Here is a 24,600-nt window from a genome sequence, read left to right on the forward strand (position 1 = left end):
CAACACCACCAGCACCACCCTACCACCAGCACCACCCTAACCCCCTACCACCACAGCCCTACCACCACCACCCAACCACCACCCTACCACCAGCACCACCAGCACCACCCTACTACCACCACCACCCTAACCCCCTACCACCACCACCAGCACCACCCTACCACCAGCACCACCCTACTACCACCACCACCCTACCCCAGCACCACCCTACCCCCCTACCAACACCACCAGCACCACCCTACCACCAGCACCACCCTACCACCAGCACCACCACCCTACCCCCTATCACCACCCCTACCCCAGCACCACCCTACCCCCCTACCACCACCCTACACCACCCCCCTCCCAGCAGAGCCCTGGACCGTCTACAGACGTTAGAAAGACACTAAACGTCCCTGTAGCTGGTTTAACAGTGATCAGTGTGTCTCCTCTCTGCAGCAGAATCAGCTCCAGCTGCTCTCTGCAGGATGACACAACTTCTTTCAGCTTGTAAACTGAACTCGGTCGTTTCCGCTCCACTGGAGCTGTTTTCCACCAACACACACACACACACACACACACACACACACACACACACACACACACACACATATATATAAAACTTAGATCAAACTTGAGATGCTGTTTGCTGTACGTACCTGTGAGAGTATGAGACGCTGTGCACGGTTAGTAGTGTTCCATGGGGCGTCAGTGTGAGCTGTGGTCGGTGCTGAGCAGCTCTGAGCAGCCTGAAGTCTGCAGAGGACCGAGAGAGACTGACGAGCAGCAGGCAGCTCGACTGGCCTCATCCAGAGCCCTATGGACGCAGGGTTGAGCTAAGTCTGTGTGAGGAAATGATGTTAGTCTGCTTCCAGGAGGAGGAGGAGAAAAGAGGAAATGATGAGAACATAAATAATATAAAGCTCTCTAAAAACACTTAGGGCCACATTGAGAAAAAAAAATAATCTGAGAATTCAAGAATAAAGTCGTAATATTATGAGAATAAAGTCAGAAGTTTACGAGAAAAAAAGTCGGTATATTATAAAATAGTAATTCAAATGTTTCTTTTTTTCTCGTAAAGGTATGACTTTATTCTCGTTATATTACGACTTTATTTCTCGTAAAGTTATGACTTTTCAGGCTTTAGATAATCTAGTTTAGTGACGGGAGACTTTGACCAATCACAGGTCATTTCAGAGAGAGAGAGCGTTCCTATTGGCTGGTTTCCCTCAACCGTTTGATCGGAGTTGATGAGTGATTGACAGCTGTCAGACTCCAGATCAGCTCTGATTGGTTGTTCTCCTCCGGTCTGTGAAATCTTGCAGATGACGTTAGGAGCACCGGAGGACACGTGATTTTGTCACGTTACCTGTTTCATGCACTACTGTCATGATGTTGTGACCGTTTTATAAAAATAAAACTTTATTTTAATCTTATTTGCTCCATTTCTCCCCACTGCTGCTTTAGGTCATAACGCTTATATCCTGTATTTGGTGTTTGTTTGTCAGTACACTACGGTACATTTGAAAAGTTTCACTCTGTTGCCTTTACTTTGCTTCTTGTTCCTCTTCTCTGATGCCATGTTGTGGTTGACTGAACCCTGAGTATGCATGGCTCTGGATTCAGCTAATGCAGCTGTGCTGGCTGAGTCTCTTATCCGGGGCTTTAGCAGTGATGCAATGTTTCCAGATGTGGAACAAGAGAGAAAAAAAAAGAAATCTTTTATTAGTTTAGCCTTTAAGGAACAGCAAATATTTACCCCCCTATATGGGTCTGTTTGATTGTTTTTTAACTGTTTAAACCTTTAATATGATTTCACAATTATAATAGGGTTAATTAATGCTTGTTATGTTGTCACTAAACTGGTGCTTTTGGACAAGATTCAAGTTCAAGAGTCAAGATTAACAGTGAGATTACATAACCATCTTTGTCAACGTTTGTATTTTATTTCCTATAACTGCTGCACAATAAATGTGTGTTTATTGTGAGCTCATCATGCCATTAAAATGGCATTTCTTCGGCAGATATTTAAGTCCAAAGTAACTTACAATAAGTACATTTAACCTCAGTAGCAACAAGAGCAAGATATCAAAATATTATTTGTTTTGTGTACTCGGCTTCTGAGTAAAAGTGACATTTTTAGAGAGAGTGTAGTCATGTTTACTCTCTTCTTGTGTTTGTGTCGCTGACGTAACTTTGACACAGCCTGCCATGTTATCCAGTTAGGAGAGATGTGTTGCAGTATTACTTTACTTATTTGTGTAAGATCTTAATGAGCTTGTCTGCTTGAATAAGACTTAAAGGAGAGCCTGTAGCTGCTTAGTGAGTTCAGTGAGGTGGGAGGACGAGCTTGTTGTTGGACGACTCGGTGCTCTGGTTTGTTGCCAGGTTGCCTCCTCAGACCTGATGGACAGAGACTTCTCATCATCAGCCTCCTACACTGAACCTGCAGGGACAAGATAACGGCTCCTCCTGCTGGAGGAACGCAGACATTATATAAAGCTGTTCTGCTGTGTGGATAGTTCAGGACAGTCAATCTTGCTTTTGCGATATTCACATGGACACTAAACCACTTACATTTTTCAACTTCATGACTAAATGATTAAAACAGTCTTGGATGGAGATGTTTGATTTTTCACAACCCTTACAACACCACCACTACACAGCCTCAAACAGACAAACACACTGAACAATACAGTAGAGTGAAGCCCTCTCTGCAGGGCCTTCTGCAGAGAGCTACTGCTTGAACTGCATTAGTTTGCCCTTTATTAGGGCCGAGCAGCGACAACGTCGTCGGGCCAGCGAAGGCCTGATTGAAACTGTAGGGATTATTTTTCTTTTTCTTGAAATGAATCGCCTTTTTGAGGGCCTCAACATGCTCAAAACGTTGTTACACTTGGCACACTTATCAGACGCGGTGAAACATGTAGTATTTTAAGGGTCTCGGGTGCTCGCTAGCGCCCCCTAGAAAGTTGGAAAAATTGAGCTCCCCGCTCCGAATTCACCTACATGTATGAAATTTGGCAGACAGATGTAACATGTGGAGACACACGAATATGCCTCTTGGAGGTATGCCCAAAACTCAACAGGAAGTCAGCCATTTTTAATTTAATGTGCGATTTTCGCCCATTTTTAGCGTTTTATAGGCCGTTTACTTTAACGAACTCCTCCTACAGATTTAATCAGATCGACTTGAAATTTGGTGAGGACCATCTTAAGACCTTGAGTATGAAAAGTTATTCAAATGGAGAGTTTTTACTAAACGACCTGACCGTGGTGTGGCGGCCATTTTGAGCCATTCGCCATAAAACAGGAAGTTGTTGTAATTCAACTGTACATAGTCCGATCTGCCCCAGATTTCTCAGGCATGATAAGGGTCCAGTCCTGAGGACATTTACATGTCAATATAGACTCATAGCCCCGCCCCTAGACTTCAGCCACGCCCCCCTCTCATAACTCATGAGCCGTTTGTCGTAGAGTCTGATGAAACCGGCACTCGTCAGAGTTCTGGGCCGCGTCAATCTCCGTCCCGCCAGTACCCCCGACGTGCGGGAAGGTGCGAGGGCCCGTTCATCGCTGCTCGCAGCTTTAATATTAAATTGGATTTCCCTAAAAACACATCTGAGTCTGTGCATAGATGAATCAGATGTTTAAATATTATATTTATATCGACTGTTTTGCACAATTTTCTTGTGAACTTGTAAACTTTTTGATGATTATTCATCGAAAAATCTAATTGTGTAAATATTTTGTGAAAGCACTGATGGTTAACCCAACAATATTGTTGCATTATGATTTCGAAAAGGTAATGCATGCTTTTATCACCACCCGTCTTGATTATTATAATTCACTTTAGGTTGGTGTTCGCCAATAAGCCTCTTTGTGTCGCCTGCAGCTTGTTCAGAACGCGGCAACTCGTCTTTTAACTGGTAAACGTGAGCACATCTCCCCGATTCTGGCTTCACTTCACTGGCTCCCTGTGCCTTTTAGGATTGATTTTAAGATTTAATTATTAACATATAAATCGTCAACTTATCTCGCAGACCTTTTAAAACCACATCTTTTATCAAGGACACTCAGATCCAGTTGCTTCCGACTGTCCCCAAGGTCAAAGTTAAAGCTCAGGGGTGACCGAGCCTTTTCAGTTGCAGCTCCGGACCGCTCTGCCTCCACATGTTGGGCTGTCCCCCACACTGCCTGCTTTTAAATCAAACCTCAAAACACACTTTTATTCCTTAATGGCTTTTGGCTTGGCATGAGAGTTGACTATTTTTATCTTTTCCTTTCCTATTGGTCTTAACACTTTTATTATTTTACTGTCCTGTTGGTTTTAAGTTGGTCTTAGTTGTTTTATTGTTGTTTTTTATGTTTTTATGTATAATTGTACAGCACTTTGGTCAACTTTTGTTGTTTTTAAATGTGCTTTATAAATAGATTTGGACTGGATTGGATTGGATATCAGGGTATTTGGTTGAAAATAACGTGATATTTGATTTCCTTAATATCGCCCAGCCCTAATTGCCATTCATGGAATTGTTTCAATAAGGTCAAGTGAAGAACATTAATTCAATGTCTGATGAAATTATTTATATCCCTGAAGAAATACATCTTAAAAAACACACAAAAATATCTTCATCTTTTATTTGTAATTTCTGGTCTATACATTTTTAATATGATGTCAAAAGCATCAATATTATATACGTGTGTGGATTGTTGCTGCAGATGTTGAGTCCAAATATTATTCTAAAAATGATTCATTGCATCCGTTAGAATACAGATTAATAATATAAAACAGGAAATACACTGAATGACCTGACGGACAGAGTTTCTCAACTTTTTCACCACAAAAATTCACAGATGGAAGTAGAATTACTAATACTGCTTTGTGCAGACTGTTCTGCATGATGACTAGCCGTCTGTATGGCTCTCTTTAGGAGGAAACATTCAATAATTGGGTTTGCTGCATCAGTGTCCGCCAGTTGCAGCTATTCACACCTTTATTGGTGATGGGCGGCCGGACACAGAGCTTGGCAAACACACCTCAGTCGTCAAAGACAGAGCCGAACACGATTGGCTGATCAGTGGCTGAAAGCAGAAGACGATGAAGCTGATTGGCTGCTCAGACGCCCTTAGGGGGGGTCAGGCACTGGTTGACCACCTCCAGCAGAGAGGAGTTCTCCAGAGCTGCTGCAACTCTCTCTTTGTCTGCCAGCTGTTTGTTCACTGCACAACATAGAAGAAAAATCACATAACATACAATCAAGTCCTCGCATTTAACAGTAACTACAGTATTATGACTAGTGGCCAGGGGTCAGCAACCTGCAGCTCCGGAGCCACATGTGTCTCTTTAGCTCCTCTCCTTTTCTGGTAAAGTTGTGACTTTATTCTGGAATAATACTATATAACACTCCGTAGTACATTTGCTCTTTGGCCCTCATAAACTGTGTTACCTTCATCACAATGATCAAATGTTTTGCGGCTCCAGACAGATTTATTTTTTTTACCCAGAACGGCTCTTTAGATAGTAAAGGTTGCTGACCCCTGACTAGTGGGGAATATGGTCTAATATCCCATCATGCCTGCCGTCTCTGTGTGATATTTACCTGCTTCCTCTGAGGCGTGAGTCCCGGGAGTGATGTGGACGTCAATCTGAGCAGAAACAGAAAGAACACACAACGTTTAGACAGAAATCCCACACGGTATGACATGTTGTTCATATTAACTAACACTCAAAGGAGGTGATATTAAATGTGCATTCATAGTACCAACACACAAACACACAAACACACACAAACACACACACACACACACACACACACACACACACACACACACACACACACACACACACACACACACACACACACACACACACACACACACACAAACACACACACACACACACACACACACACACACACACACACACACACACACACACACACACACACACACACACACACACACACACACACACACACACACACACACACACACATACTTTGAATCGGTCTGGCAGCGAGCGCAGCAGCTTCACTTTGATTGACAGGCCAATGAGTGTTGCCATGCTGCAGTGGGGGATGGTGGGCGTGAACTCAATACCCACAATGCTCTCTGCATCATTAACCTGAGAAAAACACACAGATAGAAAGAGACTTAATTAACAACATACTGAATGCAATTAACTTATTGTTTTAACTCGTTAAGGACGTAGGATGTTTCTGCAGTGAGGACGGCTGGAGAGTGTGAAAGTTACTTGTTTATTTCTTTAGTAAGTGCAGTAAAAGTTCTGTAAAGTCAGGTCAGTAACAGACAGATCGATGGCATATCCTGCTTTTTCCTGCATTCACCCAGTAGTAAATCAAATTAAAGGTGTGTACCTGGACTCGGACTTGCTCCACGACATTGAGTTCCTCCAGAGACAGAGGATGCTCCGGGTCGTTGATGGATCTGATCAGATGTAACTTTAGTTAAAGAATTTAAAACACAAGTTCTGCCTCTGTTCTGATGTAGTCAGTATATTATTATTATTAATATTATTATGTATTATGTGAGACACTAATAATATTACAGTGGTTTCTATTGTTATATCACAAGTTATGTAATTGTGCGTTTACTGTAAATAACCTAAAATAAGTAATAAAGGGCACACGTGAATTAAGAAATGTTACTTATTTTATTGTAAATGTCTTTTTCAACTGATCCTAACGCTGTTGGAATATGTGTTACACATCTGTATACAGTCTGTTTGTAATTAAACATCCCATGAGGTAGTCATCATGGATGTCAGCATAAAACAAAGATGATAAACATTGCTTAAATATTCTTAAGGACTGTCTTTAAAAGGTACTTGCTGACCTAAACTCTGTTGTCTAATACGAGGTGGAGGCAGACTTGGATTGTGGTCTGATATTGCCGAAGGGCTGCAACTAATGATAATGTTCATTGTTGATTAATCATCTTCTTAATTACTTCATTCAGTCTATCGAATGTCACATAATAGTGGAAGAATGCCCATCACAACTTCCCAGAGCTCAAAGTGACATCGTCAAACTATTCAAACCTCAAAGATGTTTTAAATCACAAAGATATGAAAGAGAGAAAACCAGAAAATCCACATATTTAAGGAGCTGGGACCAGCGAATATTAATAACTTAAATTATAAACCATTTTCTAAATTATTGATTCATTTTCTCAATACTCAAGTAATCATTGTAAAAAAAAAGTTATGTTTACAAGAAGTACACAAACATATTGCTTAAGATGTGACCTAATAAAATGTGCTGGCAGTATACATATCCTGCAATACTTATTAACTATATTTTCACCATATATATTATTGGAACAAATGCCTATATACTGTATGTTTTAATCACTGTGAACTGCAGTGATTATATCTCTGTGTTGTTGTCCTTGTGGTTTATTTGATTTATACTGATATGGACCTTTGGGTCTGAAATAAAGGTAATGAATGAATGAATATATATATAAAACAGTTTATATATAACAGTATACATTTACTCAAGTACTGTACTTAAGTACAATTTTGAGGTATTTATACTACAATTGAGTATTTCCATTTTATGCAACTTCATACTTCTGCTCTATTACATTTTAGAAGCCAATATAGTACTTCCTACTCCACTACATTTATGTGATAACTTTAGTTACTAGTTACTTTTCCAACACATCATAAAATAATATGATTTATATTTTATGTAACTTTATACTTCTGCTCTATTACATTTTAGAAGCCAGTATTGTACTTTTTCCTCCACTACCTTTATTTGATAACTAGTTACTTAGAAGTTCCAAATTAATAATTCAAAATATAATCAACAGATAGATTTTGATATTACTATTATTATCAGTCAGACTTTATTGATCCCCAGAAGGAAACTGAATATATATATATATAATTAAAATACATTATTCTGAAAGTGGTCATAATGCATGGGTAAAGTTACTTTAAGTATATTTTGATGTTAATACTTTTGTACTTTTACTTGCGTATTTCTACAATGCAGCGTTAAGGCTACTAAAAGTACTTCTGCCACCACTTTTACACATTTACAGTAACGTTACTATTCCATGTAACTTTAACAGAGAAGCACCAGTTACTGTTATCTGTACGTTACCGTTAACGTCACATCAGAGATGATGCAACAGCTGGTAATGTTAGAAAAGAAAAGAAATGTGTCCAGACTATCAGTTAAAATACAGTTTAACAAGCACACACACTATCTGTCAGGTGTTTAAAACCAGTCTAAACTAGAGGAAGACTAACTAACTAGTTATATAACTATATATATATATGTATATGTAGTTATATAAACAGGATATCTAGTTATATCTAGTTCTATCTAGTTGTATAAAGAGGATATCTTGTTATATATAGGTATATATAGGTATACGTAGTTGTATAAACAGGATATATAGGTATATATAGGTATATCTAGTTGTATAAAGAGGATATCGAAGATCTCTCGGGGGTCGATGGGGTCGTGGATGTCTTCGTCTTCGTCTCTCGGAGTCATCAGTCTGTCTCCGGACCGCTGGAAGATCACCGGGTTCGCGTTCTCCAGATGGGTTCCTCCGGACATCTCTACGGTGAACTCAGTCCCGTTAAACACTGAATATATCTGGATGTATTTAGTCCCGTTAAACTCTGAGTCTCTCCGTTAAACTCTGAATATCTCGGGATGTGAATCAGTGGCGCAGCAGCAGAGAAAAACACAACAACCTCCTGGAACTACGCAAGGCCTATGAAAAGGAGGCTTAATCACGCGTCATCAACGTGTCATATCTCCGGGGAGGGGGTATTGCACATGCGCAGTAGAATTTGGTCTGCACTTCAGTTACACTGCGCATGCGTTTTACTAGACACATGACCCTTGATCTATCCTCCTTCCATAGGCCTTGGAACTACGGAGAGCGACAGAGTCCAAAACGCGCTACAGAGAAAGTATTAAAGGGACAGTACACTTTTTCTTCTTCTTCTTTGGTGTTTATTGGCGGTTGGCAAACCAGCTTAAAGGTGCATTACCTCCACCTGCTGGACTGGAGTGGGGAGCGCGAGATTTGCAAGGAAATAAATAAAAAAATTAAAAAATAATAATAATAATCAAAAATTATATATATATACATACACATAGAAAAACAAGAAATCACAGGTTGGATTTGGGTCCACTATTGACTGGAATTAAATAATACTAAAATAAACAGATCCCTCCTCTAAACAGATAGATGGGTAGTTACCATGTTCAGCGGTGGAAGAAGTACCTCTATCACTAAAATGTACTTAAAGTATCAGAAGTAAAAGTACTCATTATACAGTACGACCCATTTCATGGTATATCCTGTATTATATATTAATGGATTATAATTATTAATGTGTACATTCTGGAGGATCGAACCTGGCAAAATAAAAAATAAATAAATGACTCGATTAATAAATAAATATGCCACTAAATATAGCAAAAATAATATCAAGAATAAATGTAGCCATTAATCAATTGATAAAATGTGACATAAATTGATAATTCTGTCATATTTATTTATATTTGTATTTATTCCCTTATTTATTTACTCCTTTTATTTATTCATTGATCTATTTTTACATTTATTTATTTATTTTGCATTATTATTTATTTATTTATTCCTGCACGATTTTCCTTTTGCATTTCACTCCTTATTTATTTCCCCAAACTTACTTACTGTAATGACTGTGTATGAGCCGTTCACTTATTTATTTCTGTATTTTTCTTTATACATATACTTCAAACTAAAATACTTATGTAATAAGAAAATCCCTTAATTACAAAATTAAGTAAGATTCTTAAAAAATAAGTAAATTACTTAATTATAAAAATCGTCAAATCCTTTATTACAGCATTAAGTAAAATACTTAAAAAAATAAGTACTTAATCATGAAAATTTGCAAAATCCTTTATTACAGCATTAAGTGAAATTCTTATAAAATGAGCAAAATCCTTCATTAGAAAAAAGTAGTAAAAGTAAAATCCTCAATTATAAATTTGTGTAAATTTGTTAAGTACAACATCAAGAAGATTCCACAATTACAAAATTTGGTAAATTCCTTAAATGAAAAAGTAAAATTCATAGAAATTAAGGACATTTTTTTAGTGCAAAATTAAGTAAACTCCTTTTTACAGAAATTAGCCAAATTCTACTGAAATAAAATTAAGTAAAATTCGTATGTAATAAGAAAATTCCTTAATCAAAACAATTAAGCAAAATTCTTAAAAAAATAAGTAAATTACTTAATTATGAAAATTTGCAAATCCTTGATTACAGCATTAAGTGAAATTCTTATGAAATAAGCAAAATCCTTCATTAGAAAATAAAGTAGTAAAAGTAAAATCTTCAATTATAAATTTGTGTAAATTTGTTAAGTACAACATCAAGAAAATTCCACAATTACAAAATTTGGTATATTTCTTACATACAAAAGTAAAATTCATAGAAATTAAGCACATTCTTTAAGTGCAAAATTAAGTAAACTCCTTATGTACATAAATTAGCCAAATTCTACTGAAATAAAATTAAGTTAAATACTTATGGAATAAAAAAATCCTTAATTACAAAATTAAGTAAAGTTCTTAAAAAATAAGTAAATTACTTAATTATAAAAATCATCAAATCCTTTATTACAGCATTAAGTGAAATTCTTATGAAATTTGCAAAATCGTTCATTAGAAAAAAGTAGTAAAAGTAAAATCTTCAATTATAAATTTTCCTTATGTACATAAATTAGCCAAATTCTACTGAAATAAAATTAAGTAAAATTCTTATGTAATAAGAAAATTACTTAATTAAAACAATTAAGTAAAATTCTTAAAAAATAAGTAAATTACTTAATTATGAAAATTTGCAAAATTCTTGAATACAATATCAAGTGAAATTCTTATGAAATAAGCAAAATCCTTCATTAGAAAAAAGTAAAAGTAAAATCTTCAATTACAAATTTTCCTTATGTACAAAATTAAGCAAAATTCTAATGAAATACTAAAATTCCTTCATCACATTATAAGCTGTTAATACTCTTATATTTTTGCTCCCAATGGTATTATTATGGTTATTTTTTTAGCTAAATGTGGTCCTGCTCACAACAATAAATGAGCCATGTGAACCACAAGGGAGCGCTAAAGTGAGCTCATAAAGTTCATGTGTCACTAACCAGATGAAACTGGTGTGAAAACAGCCTCTGGTTTTTAATACTCTGCTTTGTTTGCTGGCTACATGACTTTGATTCATTCATTATAGATATTGTTGAATCACAAACACCAACAGATTGTCAACGTGGCAGCAGATGTGCTTCACCAACCCTGGATGTGCTCCAGATCTACAGATCCAACAGTCGGTGACATGTTTTTACTCTGATCTCAGGATGTCATTCTTCAGTTGTCTTCAGATTTGACTGGTAATACAGACTTTAGAGGATATATATCAATGTTCTACATTTATCTTAATTTAATATAAAGCACTGTTCCCGATCGGCCTGGGTCGGACTCCGGTATTCCTGCTTTCAAGTCTAGTTTTCAATGACACTTTATGTTTGTGAGGAGTTTTTAGAGATTTACATCTTCAGGAGGAACCAATGGGCTACAAGAGACTAACACATTGTTGGTTTTCATGTTGAGAGTGAAACAAATGATAGTATATGATGTAATAGAATAGAAGCAGCCTTCTTGTTTGAAGGGAACATGCGTCTAAAATGAGCTGCTGCTGGGTTGTGTGTTATAAATCCATCTGGATGTGAGATGAGCTCCTTGGAGGTGCTACTCTGCTCCCTGAGCTCCTTCCTCTTCAGCTGCAGGAACACCCAGGTTATAATAATCCGGCTCAGCCTTCTCCCGTCTGCTCGGCCTCTGCCCCCTCTTGCCCTGGAGACACATGACAGCACACAGATGTGACTTCCTGCATCACTCCTCTCTCTTCACTTCAATGAACACAGACTGAGTGCTTCATGTCAGTCAGCAGTCTGAACAACAGACGTGTGTCAGTACCTTATAGTAGAAGTAAAGGCCAATGTTCGCCAACAGCAGAATCAGCGGCAGGACGATCGCTCTGATGATGAAAGGCCTTAGATCTGATCAAACACATGGACAGTCATCACATCACATCACATGACATCATGAGTCCAACAGCTCCCATTAAACACAAACTGTAGTGACCTGAAATCTAAAAGCACTTCTTCAATCTGCTTTATGTGAATCCAGACTCTGAGGACGGAGACTGTTCTTTGTTGGACAGATTAGAAAGTCCTCTGAGATTAATCTGTAGAAATACAACTGACGTGACTTTAGTGAGACTTTTATATGTTTACAACCAAACATGCTCCGTCCTCCAGTCGACTGTTTGCTGTTGACATTCATCCACTTTGTACAAGTGTGGTTACTATATGACATGTGGAACACAATGACAGTAGTCACAGTGTCATTCCACAAACAACAACATGCACGGACTTATTATGACTGAACATGTCATAACCCTTAAAGCACTTTGATGAAGTACTACTAGTATTACTTAGATGAAGTACTACTAGTACTATATTTCTCTCTTTAATCGGTTGTGAGCAGACGTCCTAAAGTGACGTCATCTCCACGTAGAATAAACCTCTAACTTTTATTCATGTTTTAATCGCTATGATCTCTGAAGGCTCCGACAAAATTCATCAAACTTCTTAAATACAAAGATAGGAAAATTATAATGAAATTAAAAAAAAATCCTGAATTACAAAATTAAGTAAAATTCTTCTGAAATAAAAAAAATCCTTCATTACAAATTAAGTAAAGTCCTTAATTATAAAAAAAAATAGCAAAATTCATAACCACAAAATTACGTAAATTCCTTAAGTACAAAAATATGCAAAATCTTATGAAATAAGAAAATTCCTTAAGTACAAAATTAAATAAAATTCTTATGGAAAAAGAAAATATTAAAATACAAAATTAAGGGGCGCCTGGGTTAGCTCAGTTGGTAGAGCGGGCGTCCATGTATCAAGGCTTGGTCCTGACCGCGGCGGCCCGGGTTCGAATCAGGCCTGTGGCCCTTTCCGCATCCACTCTCTCTCTCTCCCCCCTTTCCAAGACTCTATCCACTGTCCTCTCAATAAAAATGGAAAATGCCCCCAAAAAAATAACTTTAAAAAAATACAAAATTAAGTAAACTTCTTATGAAATAATCAAAGTCCTTAATTATTAAAATAAGCCCAATCCTTGATTACAGAATGAAAGCTTCTCTGTTGTCAGCTGATCATTTCCACATTTTCCAAACCTGCATGTAAACAGTCAGCTTACCTGCGACGGTGAGAGAGATCAGACGGCTCTCAGAGAAGAAGTCGTGAGAAAAAACATAGACGTGATAAACACATCTGTAGCTTCCTTGGTGGGCGGGCTCTGCAGCAGGAAACAGGAAGTGGGCGGAGTGATTGACAGCTGGCTGGGTGTAGTTGAGTGCTGAGGTGGAGGAGGTGAAGGTGAGCTGGAAGGAGCCTCCTGGGTACTGTGGCTGGACGGAGCAGCTGATGGTGAAGGTGGAGCCCCTGAGCACGTGAAACCCCTGCTGCTGGGCCTCGGAGACCCGGTCCACGGAGGAGGACCCAGAGATGTTGGGCTGAAGCAGCAGGTCTGTAAACACAGAGAGATGATTGGCTGAGAGCCGGAGCACGTTCAGTCTGAAAACAGCGTGCACTGGTTTGCTACGGTTTCCGGGTTGAACGGCGTGTTTCCTGGAAATGGTGCACAACAGGCTTTGAGGTGCGTTTCCTCTCATTTGGTGGGTGTGTCAGAGGTGTTACCCGATCAGCCGCGACGTGCACGAACCCCGCCGTATTATAAAGGCAGTGCATTAGCGTAGCACAACAGAGTGTTCACTGCACCGCCGTTTCCGTTTCATTTTTGTTGACCCTCCATTCAACTAAATGGACCTGATCTTGTGTCTCCCCGTCTCTTTGATCCTCGATGCTCCGGAAATCGATCTCAGCGCTCCATCTTGAAGGACATCCCAATTCCTAAAATGCATCTGGAGGAGCGAGGAAGCTTGCCGAAGGAGCTATGAGCGACGATACATCCGTGTATACTTTGCGTAAGTCTTCTCGGCGTATGGGGTTCCTCATTACAGATATCCACAACTGAATAAAGACTAGTCCTAACTCCAGTTTCAGATATCTACAATTTAATTCTGACTATCATTTGGACTCAATTGGAGGTTATAGATATCTGGAATAAGAACTCTGACTAGTCACAATGTGATTACGATTAGTCAGAATGTAGTTGTAGATATCTCTAATGTTAATTCTGGATAGTCAAGCTGAGCTATTAAATGTTAAAACAGCTCTCCATACACTTCTCTACACTTTAGGATGTCATTGTCCTGGATAACTTTACAGTTCAGTCCAATGGAAACCACCGACTGTCACTGTGACGGAGGAAGGAACATACTGGAAACATTACTGTCATAGATGATGTCATAGATGATGTCACTGATGGGCTTACCTGAGCAGGTGAGATTCAGGATGGAGTTAGAGTAATGTGATGTTGCACACTCCCTCAGAGTAGATCCAGACTGAAAACAGTCAGACCAGATCAACCACACAGATCTGACTGAGGACTCCTCTCTGTGTTCTACAGAAACAGCAGAGCCACAGTCCAAGTCTCTGCAGGCAGCAGCTGCTTCCTTCAGGGTCCAGAGAGATATATAGTCATCATTTAAGTTCTGGACAAAGTAACTCACTGGTCTCCAGTCTCCCTGATGTTTCAGCTCCAGTGTTCCTGCACAGCGACTGTCTCCTCCCACCAACCTGACAGGCTCTGAACAGAAACAAGAGAGTCGTCAGTAAAAGAATAAAGTGAGTTTCATTAGAACAGAAATGAACCAGATCAGAGCTGCAGCTCCTCTTCTACCTGAGCAGGTGAGTCCAACAGCTTTGCCAGATGAGCAGGTGTTTCTATCTGAGCCTGAGCTTCTACAGTCCAGGAGAGCAGACTCAGTTCCTCCACACTGGAACTCTTTGGTCCACATTGAAGCCTCCACGTCTCCATAGAGCGCCCCCTGGAGGACTGAAGGAGCCCCACAGCCAAGCTGCCTACAGACCACCTCTGCATCCTGCTGGTCAAAGTCAGCTTCACACACTGAGGACCACCACTGGTTAGAGGGGTTAGTCTTCACCTCCAGTCTGCCTGAGCACAGACTAGTCCCATTCACCAGTCTGACAGAGTCTGGAGAGATGATAGAAGATGAAATAGAGAGAGATAAAAGACACCAGACACTCAATAAAAAGATGTCATGAAACAACAATTCAGTGATTCAAACTGGAGGAGTTCAGAGCGGTCCCTGCCATCGATTATCTAGCAGCACACAGCCTCTTCTCAAGCCTCAGGGCCCTATTTTAACCTTTACATGATATTTTAGCAGATAATTATTAAATAATGTTTATAATAAAGTAGTTTTAGATAGATTTTGAGGTAAATATTGGGGTAATTTGGCAGTAATTCTAAAGAAATATCAAATAGGTTACCTGCTAATTATCACCTAATTACCATGAAATTAGCGGAGCTGTAAAATGAAGTGTTAGCCAATGTAGTGCTATGATGTTGGATGTTACAGGGACTGTGATAAATGTTAATTGCATAAAAAAGTAACATTTTTTACTCAGATTTTATGCATATGGTGTTGTGTTCTTTATACTATGACAGTTTTCCTAAAATTAAATAAAAAAAATTACAATATATCATGATATACTGAATGGTAACCTCTGTATCATGATACGCATCATATCACCAGATTCTTTCCAATACACAGCCCTGATGTAATAGAATAAATCCAGCCTTCTGGTTTAAAGGGAACATTCATATAAATGAGCTGCTGCTGGGTGAATATAGAATTTAGTTAAATAACACACAAATTGATGAAATAGAAATATGAACAGAGACACCTGTGACGTATCAAAGAGGCCACATGTCATATTTAATTGATGAGGCTTTAAAATGACGGCTCTGAGGAGAGGAGGTCTCATTTTGTTAAAAGCCTGTTGCCTCAACTCCTCTCTCCTCGCGTCTCTTCCTCGCCTCCTCAGCTCACATCTCTGGTGGGCGGGACTAAGACGCGAGGAGAGGAGGCGAGGAAAGGAATGGAGGATGTAGGAACTGTGAAATGGGAAAGGCCTCCAGACAGACAGGTGTGTCCTGTCAGGTGAAGCTCAGCAGTCTGTGGAGAGTTTGAAGCTTTCAGAAACAAGCCCACTTCTATGGCAAACTGTTTAAACATTTAATAGCTGGACAGAAGATTCATCAGAGATATCTGCAACGCTGTTTAGACTAGTCATAACTCTAATTATATACATCTGTAATTACATTTAGACTAGTCATAACTCTAATTCTAGATATCTGTAATTACATTTAGACTAGTCATAACTCTAATTCTAGATATCTGTAATTACATGTAGACTAGTACGATTCAAACTACTTTTACCATTCATGTGTATGGGGTTCCTCATCACGGATATCTACAACTGAATTCTGACTAGTCGTAACTCCAGTTATAGATATCTACAATTTAATTCTGTCTAGTCATAATGAGGTTTGAGATATCTGTAACTGTTATTTAGGATAGTCAGAACTGAATTACAGATATCTCTAAATGTTGTTTGGACTAGTCACAATGAGGTTATAGATATCTGGAATAAGAACTCTGACTAGTCACAATGTGATTACGACTAGTCAGAATGTAGTTGTAGATATCTCTAATGTTAATTCTTGATAGTCAAGCTGAGCTATTAAATGTTAAAACAGCTCTCCATACACTTCTCTACACTTTAGGATGTCATTGTCCTGGATAACTTTACAGTTCAGTCCAATGGAATCCACCGACTGTCACTGTGACGGAGGAAGGAACATACTGGAAACATTACTGTCATAGATGATGTCATAGATGATGTCACTGATGGGCTTACCTGAGCAGGTGAGATTCAGGATGTAGTTAGAGGAACGTGATATTGCACACTCCTTCAGAGCAGATCCAGACTGAACACAGTCAGACCAGATCCTCCACACAGATCTGTCTGAGGACTCCTCTCTCCGTTCTACAGAAACAGCAGAGCCACAGTCCAAGTTTCTGCAGGCAGCAGCTGCTTCCTTCAGGGTCCAGTCATAGTAATAGTCACTCACTGGTCTCCAGTCTCCCTGATGTTTCAGCTCCAGTGTTCCTGCACAGCGACTGTCTCCTCCCACCAACCTGACAGGCTCTGAACAGAAACAAGAGAGTCGTCAGTAAAAGAATAAAGTGAGTTTCATTAGAACAGAAATGAACCAGATCAGAGCTGCAGCTCCTCTTCTACCTGAGCAGGTGAGTCCAACAGCTTTGCCAGATGAGCAGGTGTTTCTATCTGAGCCTGAGCTTCTACAGTCCAGGAGAGCAGACTCAGTTCCTCCACACTGGAACTCTTTGGTCCACATTGAAGTCTCCACGTCTCCATAGAGCGCCCCCTGGAGGACTGAAGGAGCCCCACAGCCAAGCTGCCTACAGACCACCTCTGCATCCTGCTGGTCAAAGTCAGCTTCACACACTGAGGACCACCACTGGTTAGAGGGGTTAGTCTTCACCTCCAGTCTGCCTGAGCACAGACTAGTCCCATTCACCAGTCTGACAGAGTCTGGAGAGATGATAGAAGATGAAATAGAGAGAGATAAAAGACACCAGACACTCAATAAAAAGATGTCATTAACAACAATTCAGTGATTCAAACTGGAGGAGTTCAGAGCGGTCCCTGCCATCGATTATCTAGCAGCACACAGCCTCTTCTCAAGCCTCAGGGCCCTATTTTAACCTTTACATGATATTTTAGCAGATAATTATTAAATAATGTTTATAATAAAGTAGTTTTAGATAGATTTTGAGGTAAATATTGGGGTAATTTGGCAGTAATTCTAAAGAAATATCAAATAGGTTACTTGCTAATTATCACCTAATCACCATGGAAGTTGCGGAGCTGTAAAATGAAGTGTTAGCCAATGTAGTGCTATGATGTTGGATGTTACAAGGACTGTGATAAATGTTAATTGCATTAAAAAGTAACTTTTTTTACTCAGATTTTATGCATATGATGTTGTGTTCTTTATACTATGACAGTTTTCCTAAAATTAAATAAAAAAAATGACAATATATGGTGATATACTGAATGGTAACCCCTGTATCATGATACGCATCATATCACCAGATTCTTTCCAATACACAGCCCTGATGTAATAGAATAAATCCAGCCTTCTGGTTTAAAGGGAACATTCATATAAAATGAGCTGCTGGTGGGTGAATATAGAATTTAGTTAAATAACACACAAATTGATGAAATAGAAATGTGAACAGAGACACCTGTGACGTATCAAAGAGGCCACATGTCATATTTAATTGATGTGGCTTTAAAATGACGGCTCTGAGGAGAGGAGGTCTCATTTTGTTAAAAGCCTGTTGCCTCAACTCCTCTCTCCTCGCGTCTCTTCCTCGCCTCCTCAGCTCACATCTCTGGTGGGCGGGACTAAGACGTGAGGAGAGGAGGCGAGGAAAGGAATGGAGGATGTAGGAACTGTGAAATGGGAAAGGCCTCCAGACAGACAGGTGTGTCCTGTCAGGTGAAGCTCAGCAGTCTGTGGAGAGTTTGAAGCTTTCAGAAACAAGCCCACTTCTATGGCAAACTGTTTAAACATTTAATAGCTGGACAGAAGATTCATCAGAGATATCTGCAACGCTGTTTAGACTAGTCATAACTCTAATTATATACATCTGTAATTACATTTAGACTAGTCATAACTCTAATTCTATACATCTGTAATTACATTTAGACTAGTATGATTCATACTACTTTTACCATTCATGTGTATGGGGTTCCTCATCACGGATATCTACAACTGAATTATGACTAGTCGTAACTCCAGTTTCAGATATCTACAATTTAATTCTGACTGGTCATAATGAGGTTTGAGATATCTGTAAATGTTATTTAGGATAGTCAGAACTGCATTACAGATATCTCTAAATGTAGTTTTGACTAGACACAATGAGGTTATAGACATCTGGAATAAGAACTCTGACTAGTCACAATGACGTTATAGATATCTGGAATAAGAACTCTGACTAGTCACAATGAGGTTATAGATATCTGGAATAAGAGCTCTGACTAGTCACAATGTGATTACGACTAGTCAGAATGTAGTTGTAGATATCTCTAATGTTAATTCTTGATAGTCAAGCTGAGCTATTAAATGTTAAAACAGCTCTCCATACACTTCTCTACACTTTAGGATGTCATTGTCCTGGATAACTTTACAGTTCAGTCCAATGGAAACCACCGACTGTCACTGTGACGGAGGAAGGAACATACTGGAAACATTACTGTCATAGATGATGTCATAGATGATGTCACTGATGGGCTTACCTGAGCAGATGAGATTCAGGATGTAGGAAGAGGAATCTGATGTTGCACACTCCTTCAGAGCAGATCCAGACTGAACACAGTCAGGCCTGATCAACCACACAGATCTGACTGAAGACTCCTCTCTCTGTTCTACAGAAACAGCAGAGCCACAGTCCAAGTCTCTGCAGGCAGCTGCTGCTTCCTTCAGGGTCCAGCCAGAGGTCCAGTCATAGTAATAGTCACTCACTGGTCTCCAGTCTCCCTGATGTTTCAGCTCCAGTGTTCCTGCACAGCGACTGTCTCCTCCCACCAACCTGACAGGCTCTGAACAGAAACAAGAGAGTCGTCAGTAAAAGAATAAAGTGAGTTTCATTAGAACAGAAATGAACCAGATCAGAGCTGCAGCTCCTCTTCTACCTGAGCAGGTGAGTCCAACAGCTTTGCCAGGTGAGCAGGTGTTTCTCTCTGAGCCTGAGCTTCTACAGTCCAGGAGAGCAGACTCAGTTCCTCCACACTGGAACTCTTTGGTCCACATTGAAGTCTCCACGTCTCCATAGAGCGCCCCCTGGAGGACTGAAGGAGCCCCACAGCCAAGCTCCCTACAGACCACCTCTACATCCTGCTGGTCAAAGTCAGCTTCACACACTGAGGACCACCACTGGTTAGAGTGGTTAGTCTTCACCTCCAGTCTGCCTGAGCACAGACTAGTCCCATTCACCAGCCTGACAGAGTCTGGAGAGATGATAGAAGATGAAATAGAGAGAGATAAAAGACACCAGACACTCAATAAAAAGATGTCATGAAACAACAATTCAGTGATTCAAACTGGACTCAGAACAGTTCCAACATGAGTTCATCACCAGAAAGCTGTAAAGCTGAAGAAGGAGTCCTTTCAGGCTGGTTGCTGGTTGGCCGAGGGGACTCCTGAAGCAGCAGACATGTATGTTTCATATCAGTGATGTGACGGTGAGGAAATGTTCCCTCCGGTTAATGAACTTATGGCAACACCGGTGTTACCGATTACACCGGACATTTTACAAGAACAGATGACGGTCAACGTGTAGCGTGCTGACTCTGATCTCTACCGCCGGGTGGCGGTGTGTCTCGCCTCTCCAGTAGAGCTTTTGCTGAGGGGCTGTAGAGGTCTACCTGGCGCCGCTGCGCCGCACACACCGGCTGTAACCGCTCTGTCCTCCTCACGGCGATTACCTCATTAACGTTGTGGATCCCTCATAGCATTTGGGTTTAAATTTGAAATATATCCAAATAGGTGCGTTTGCTTTTCGCTTCGACACCAAATCCTCCGCCATCGTCTTGTCTGTCAGCTCTCTCTCATCCCGTGTGTGAAACCTGACTCCTGCTACTCTGAGCTGACTCCTTACAGAGCAGATGAATTCACTTTCAGATCGTAGCGTCCTTCCTCTTACTATCTGTTGATAACAGGCCGCTGATACACCAACATAAAGTAAATGGGTTTTATTTCTGTATAAAAAGCAAGACGAGGGTGGGGACGGTGGGGACGTAATGTAATCGGTGTTTGCCCGACCACCATGTAACACCGACTACCGCGACAAGCCTATTTCATATCTACAGATATATATCTTGGTGCATTCAGCAGCTGATTTACGGAGGCAGCAGATCAACAGACTCCATCATGGCTGCTGGGATTCTAGCTGCTGCATGTGTGTGTCATTATGGGTACATTACTGTCATAGATGATGTCACAGATGATGTCACTGATGGGCTTACCTGAGCAGGTGAGATTCAGGATGGAGCTAGAGGAATCTGATGTTGCACACTCCCTCAGAGTATATCCAGACTGAACACAGACAGACCTGATCCTCCAGACAGATCTCCATGAGGACTCCTCTCTCCGTTCTACAGAAACAGCAGAGCCACAGTCTAACTCTCTGCAGGCAGCAGCTGCTGCCTTCAGGGTCCAGACAGAGTTATCGTCATCTGGTCTCCACTCATAGTCATTCACTGGTCTCCAGTCTCCCTGATGTTTCACCTCCAGTGTTCCTGCACAGCGACTGTCTCCTCCCACCAACCTGACGGACTCTGAACAGAAACAAGAGAGTCGTCAGCAAAAGAAGTGAATTTAAGAAAAGATTAAACTGAGACTTGACTTTATTTCTTTATTTCTCTATTAACTAATCACACAATAATGCTTGTCACAACTTTGACTTGGTGTGTATTATCCATCAGTAGCAATATCTAGGTTCTTTTGTAGATTAAAACTACTAAAAATCGGTCCAATGGCATCACGTGACGGACACGGATGTTGCAGTACCGCCGTTTGGCCACTACAAACCAACCGCGTTACGTTTTTTTACAATTTTCGTATGCTATTTCATTATTAAATTCACTTTGATTCACCATCAATTTTCATAAAACTGCCAATATTCAGTCTTTCTAGTTCATTGCGCTGGTTAGCATTATAGCTAGGCTAATGTTAGTGTTTAGCAGACGCCTGGAACGTCTGGAAGGGTATAGCCAAACAGAGGCAGAGTAGGGGCGGGCATACTGAGTCGGCACGCCCAGCGAGTCATGAAATCTCCCATAGAAATATATACATAGACGCTGCATTGGACGCTTCAGGCCGTTGCAGCGATACGTCAACGTGGGCGCCATATTGGACAGGCAAGACTGGCCTGTAACCCTGTACTAGGGAACGGGGGAGCTGCCGTTTTTCTGGATAAAAAGCACTATAACGTCTACATTCCTCAACCGATTTCAACAAGTCGGTAAGCCAATTGGACAAAGGCTATATTGTTAACATCGTTATGTTTGTGGAGCTGGACTTTGACTATATTGGTGCCTTGGCCTCCAGGAACTAGCCCTGTAGCTTTCAGCCTCCTTGCCCAAGGCACTTTGTAGATATAGCCTCTGTCCACTCGGCATACCCGAGGCCCTGCAGTAAGGTATGTGAAGTGGACAAATCAAATCCACTTCACATACCTTACTGCAGAGCCTCAGGTATGCCGAGTGGACCTTGTCCAATGGCAATACCTCGGCCAATCGTAGCGACTTGGAATTGGATTTCTGTCTCTCAGAGTGTTTTGAGCCATTTTATCAAATTTCTCTGATTTACTTCAAACTTGGCACACGGGAAGCTCCGCCTCCAGGGAAGGAAAAAATCAATGGTTTTGGAAATATAAACACTGAAAATGTCAATGTTAATGTATTGCCAGTGGACACGTTGACCTTTCTTGACCTTTAACCAATTAAGGTCATATTTTGGGCATCGTCCGATGGCAATACCCGAGTGATTAAGGACAACCCCGTTCAATGTCAATACCTAAAGAGCCTGTCATCTGGTGGACAGATGAGATGAAGGGTTGCGCTGAGAGCGCAGACAATTTGGGAAAACTTTGAAATATCATAACTCCGCGGGGGAAAGGGCCAGAGCTCCAGTTTTCGGTCCCCTCGATCATCGTAAAATTTCGTTAATTTAGAGCCCTTTCCCTGATTTTTAGGACCCCGTCTATGTAATTTATATATGTCTATACATACATGTCAATGTATATATGTCTATGTATACATGTCAATGTATATATGTCTATGTATACATGTCTAAGTATGCATGTCTCTATATACACAGTATATGTCTATGTATACATATCTATGTATATATATATACACATATATATGTCTATGGTCTCTCCTGTTTTTGTCCTCAGTGATGAATACGTTGGGTTTCCTGTGGCTGCTTCACAATAAAAGTCCACTGTGTTTGTCCAGTTGAGGTGTTTTAATGTGAAGCAGCAGCAGCAGGAATTGTTGTGTTAGCATTAGCAGTAGGTTAATGCAGCTCAGATACGGCTGTAGGAGAGTGAACAGGAGACAGTGAGGCTGATATCAATCAGAGCAGCTTACAAACAGCATCACTGATAACGTGCTGCATCGTTTCCTCTCAATGTGTCATGAGTCTGAATCTATGGCGGACTCAGTCACTAACCATGAAGCCCACCGCCCAGAGAGATCATTACTGAGTACACATACGGCTCCACTGACTACAGCAATAACAACTGACTAAAGATAGAATCAAACACTTGGTTTGATTTGGTGAAAATTAAAGATTATAACCAGGGCTGTCAAGTTAATGTGTTAAAGCAAAAATGTTTTAGTGCCATTCATTTCTTTAATGAATTAACACAACTTGTGATTTTTAGGTTGTAGCGGCTCAGTTTTAAAGCTGGAGTGAAGATACAGGTATCAAATGAGACTAGAACACATAAGGAAAAGGCATGTCCATTTTCAAAGGGGGCCCTTGTCCCTTGACTTATTTATTTCTGTTTTCTTTTCTTTATACATTTCTACTTCATTATGAAAATTAGGAAAATATTCTGGACAATGTCTGTCATTGTTTTGTGTTGTTAATTAATTTACAACAATAAATATATACATACATTTGCATAAAGCAGCATATTTGTCCACTCCCATGTTGATAAGAGGATTAAATACCTGACAAATCTCCCTTTAAGGTTCATTTTGAATGGATAGAAAAATGTGTGATTAATCATGATTAACTATTTTAATTGATTGACAGTCCTAGTATTTATGTATTCATTTTATTGACATTTAAATTGATCTATTTAGTTTTGCATTTATTTTCTATTATTTTAAATTAATAAATTAATTTAAACATTATTAAATTGTATATATTTATTTTCCCTTTGCATTTTCTTCCTTATTTATTTCCCCAAACTTATATATTGCTGTATTCTTTTCTGTATACATTTCTACTTCATTTTGAAAATTAGTACAATATGCTGGACAATATCTGTCATTGTTTTGTGTTGTTAATTAATTTACAATAATAAATATATACATACATTTGTATAAAGCAGCATATTTGTCCACTCCCATGCTGATAAGAGGATTAAATACAAAATCTCCCTTTAAGGTTCACTTTGAACGGATAAAAAATGTGTGATTAATTTGTGATTAATACAGATTAACTATTTTAATCGATTGACAGCCCTAATTATAACTTTAATGTGTACGGTTTTACAGCATCCATGTTTCCTTTTTGCCTTTTCTTCCTTTGAGTGTGTAGGTGATGTGATGTGATGTGATGTGTGTGTGTGGGGGTGATCAGCGTCGGCCCGCCAGATACGCTGAATATGCAGCTGCGTAGGGCCACACAAATCCTTTTTTTCCTTTAAATTAGGGCTGTCAAGCAATTA

General features: G+C 39.7%; 3 protein-coding genes across 4 annotated transcripts in view; all 3 read right to left on the reverse strand.

The window, feature by feature from the left end:
* wipf1b (WAS/WASL interacting protein family, member 1b) overlaps nucleotides 1-1,679 on the reverse strand; it is a 37,058-nt gene extending 35,379 nt beyond the window's left edge. Inside the window, exons 1-2 of one of the 2 annotated variants that reach the window (XM_037783144.1) lie at nucleotides 1,531-1,679; nucleotides 639-821 (exon numbers count right to left, since the gene is read on the reverse strand). In XM_037783144.1, coding sequence (XP_037639072.1) covers nucleotides 639-788 — 150 coding nt within the window. In that variant the 5' untranslated portion in view covers nucleotides 789-821; nucleotides 1,531-1,679. Of the gene's footprint in view, nucleotides 1-638; nucleotides 822-1,530 lie in introns of those variants that run through there. The other variant, XM_037783145.1, reaches the window with a different exon arrangement.
* A 2,925-nt stretch (nucleotides 1,680-4,604) lies between these two features.
* ciao2b (cytosolic iron-sulfur assembly component 2B) lies at nucleotides 4,605-8,746 on the reverse strand. The gene is made up of 5 exons (XM_037783277.1): nucleotides 8,456-8,746; nucleotides 6,360-6,439; nucleotides 5,981-6,106; nucleotides 5,583-5,628; nucleotides 4,605-5,202 (listed from the first exon to the last, which is right to left on the reverse strand). The coding sequence occupies exons 1-5, from the start codon at nucleotides 8,580-8,582 to the stop codon at nucleotides 5,099-5,101; spliced, it is 483 nt and encodes a 160-aa protein (XP_037639205.1). The 5' UTR covers nucleotides 8,583-8,746; the 3' UTR covers nucleotides 4,605-5,098.
* A 2,821-nt stretch (nucleotides 8,747-11,567) lies between these two features.
* LOC119495122 (scavenger receptor cysteine-rich type 1 protein M130-like) lies at nucleotides 11,568-21,477 on the reverse strand. The gene is made up of 6 exons (XM_037781346.1): nucleotides 21,158-21,477; nucleotides 19,826-20,140; nucleotides 19,430-19,732; nucleotides 13,302-13,631; nucleotides 12,009-12,091; nucleotides 11,568-11,885 (listed from the first exon to the last, which is right to left on the reverse strand). Exons 2-6 carry the CDS (start codon nucleotides 19,941-19,943, stop codon nucleotides 11,781-11,783), a joined length of 939 nt encoding a protein of 312 aa, XP_037637274.1. The 5' UTR covers nucleotides 19,944-20,140; nucleotides 21,158-21,477; the 3' UTR covers nucleotides 11,568-11,780.
* Nucleotides 21,478-24,600: the final 3,123 nt, after the last annotated feature.

The sequence above is a fragment of the Sebastes umbrosus genome, chromosome 10, assembly GCF_015220745.1.
Source record: "Sebastes umbrosus isolate fSebUmb1 chromosome 10, fSebUmb1.pri, whole genome shotgun sequence".
NCBI classification, from domain to species: domain Eukaryota; kingdom Metazoa; phylum Chordata; class Actinopteri; order Perciformes; family Sebastidae; genus Sebastes; species Sebastes umbrosus.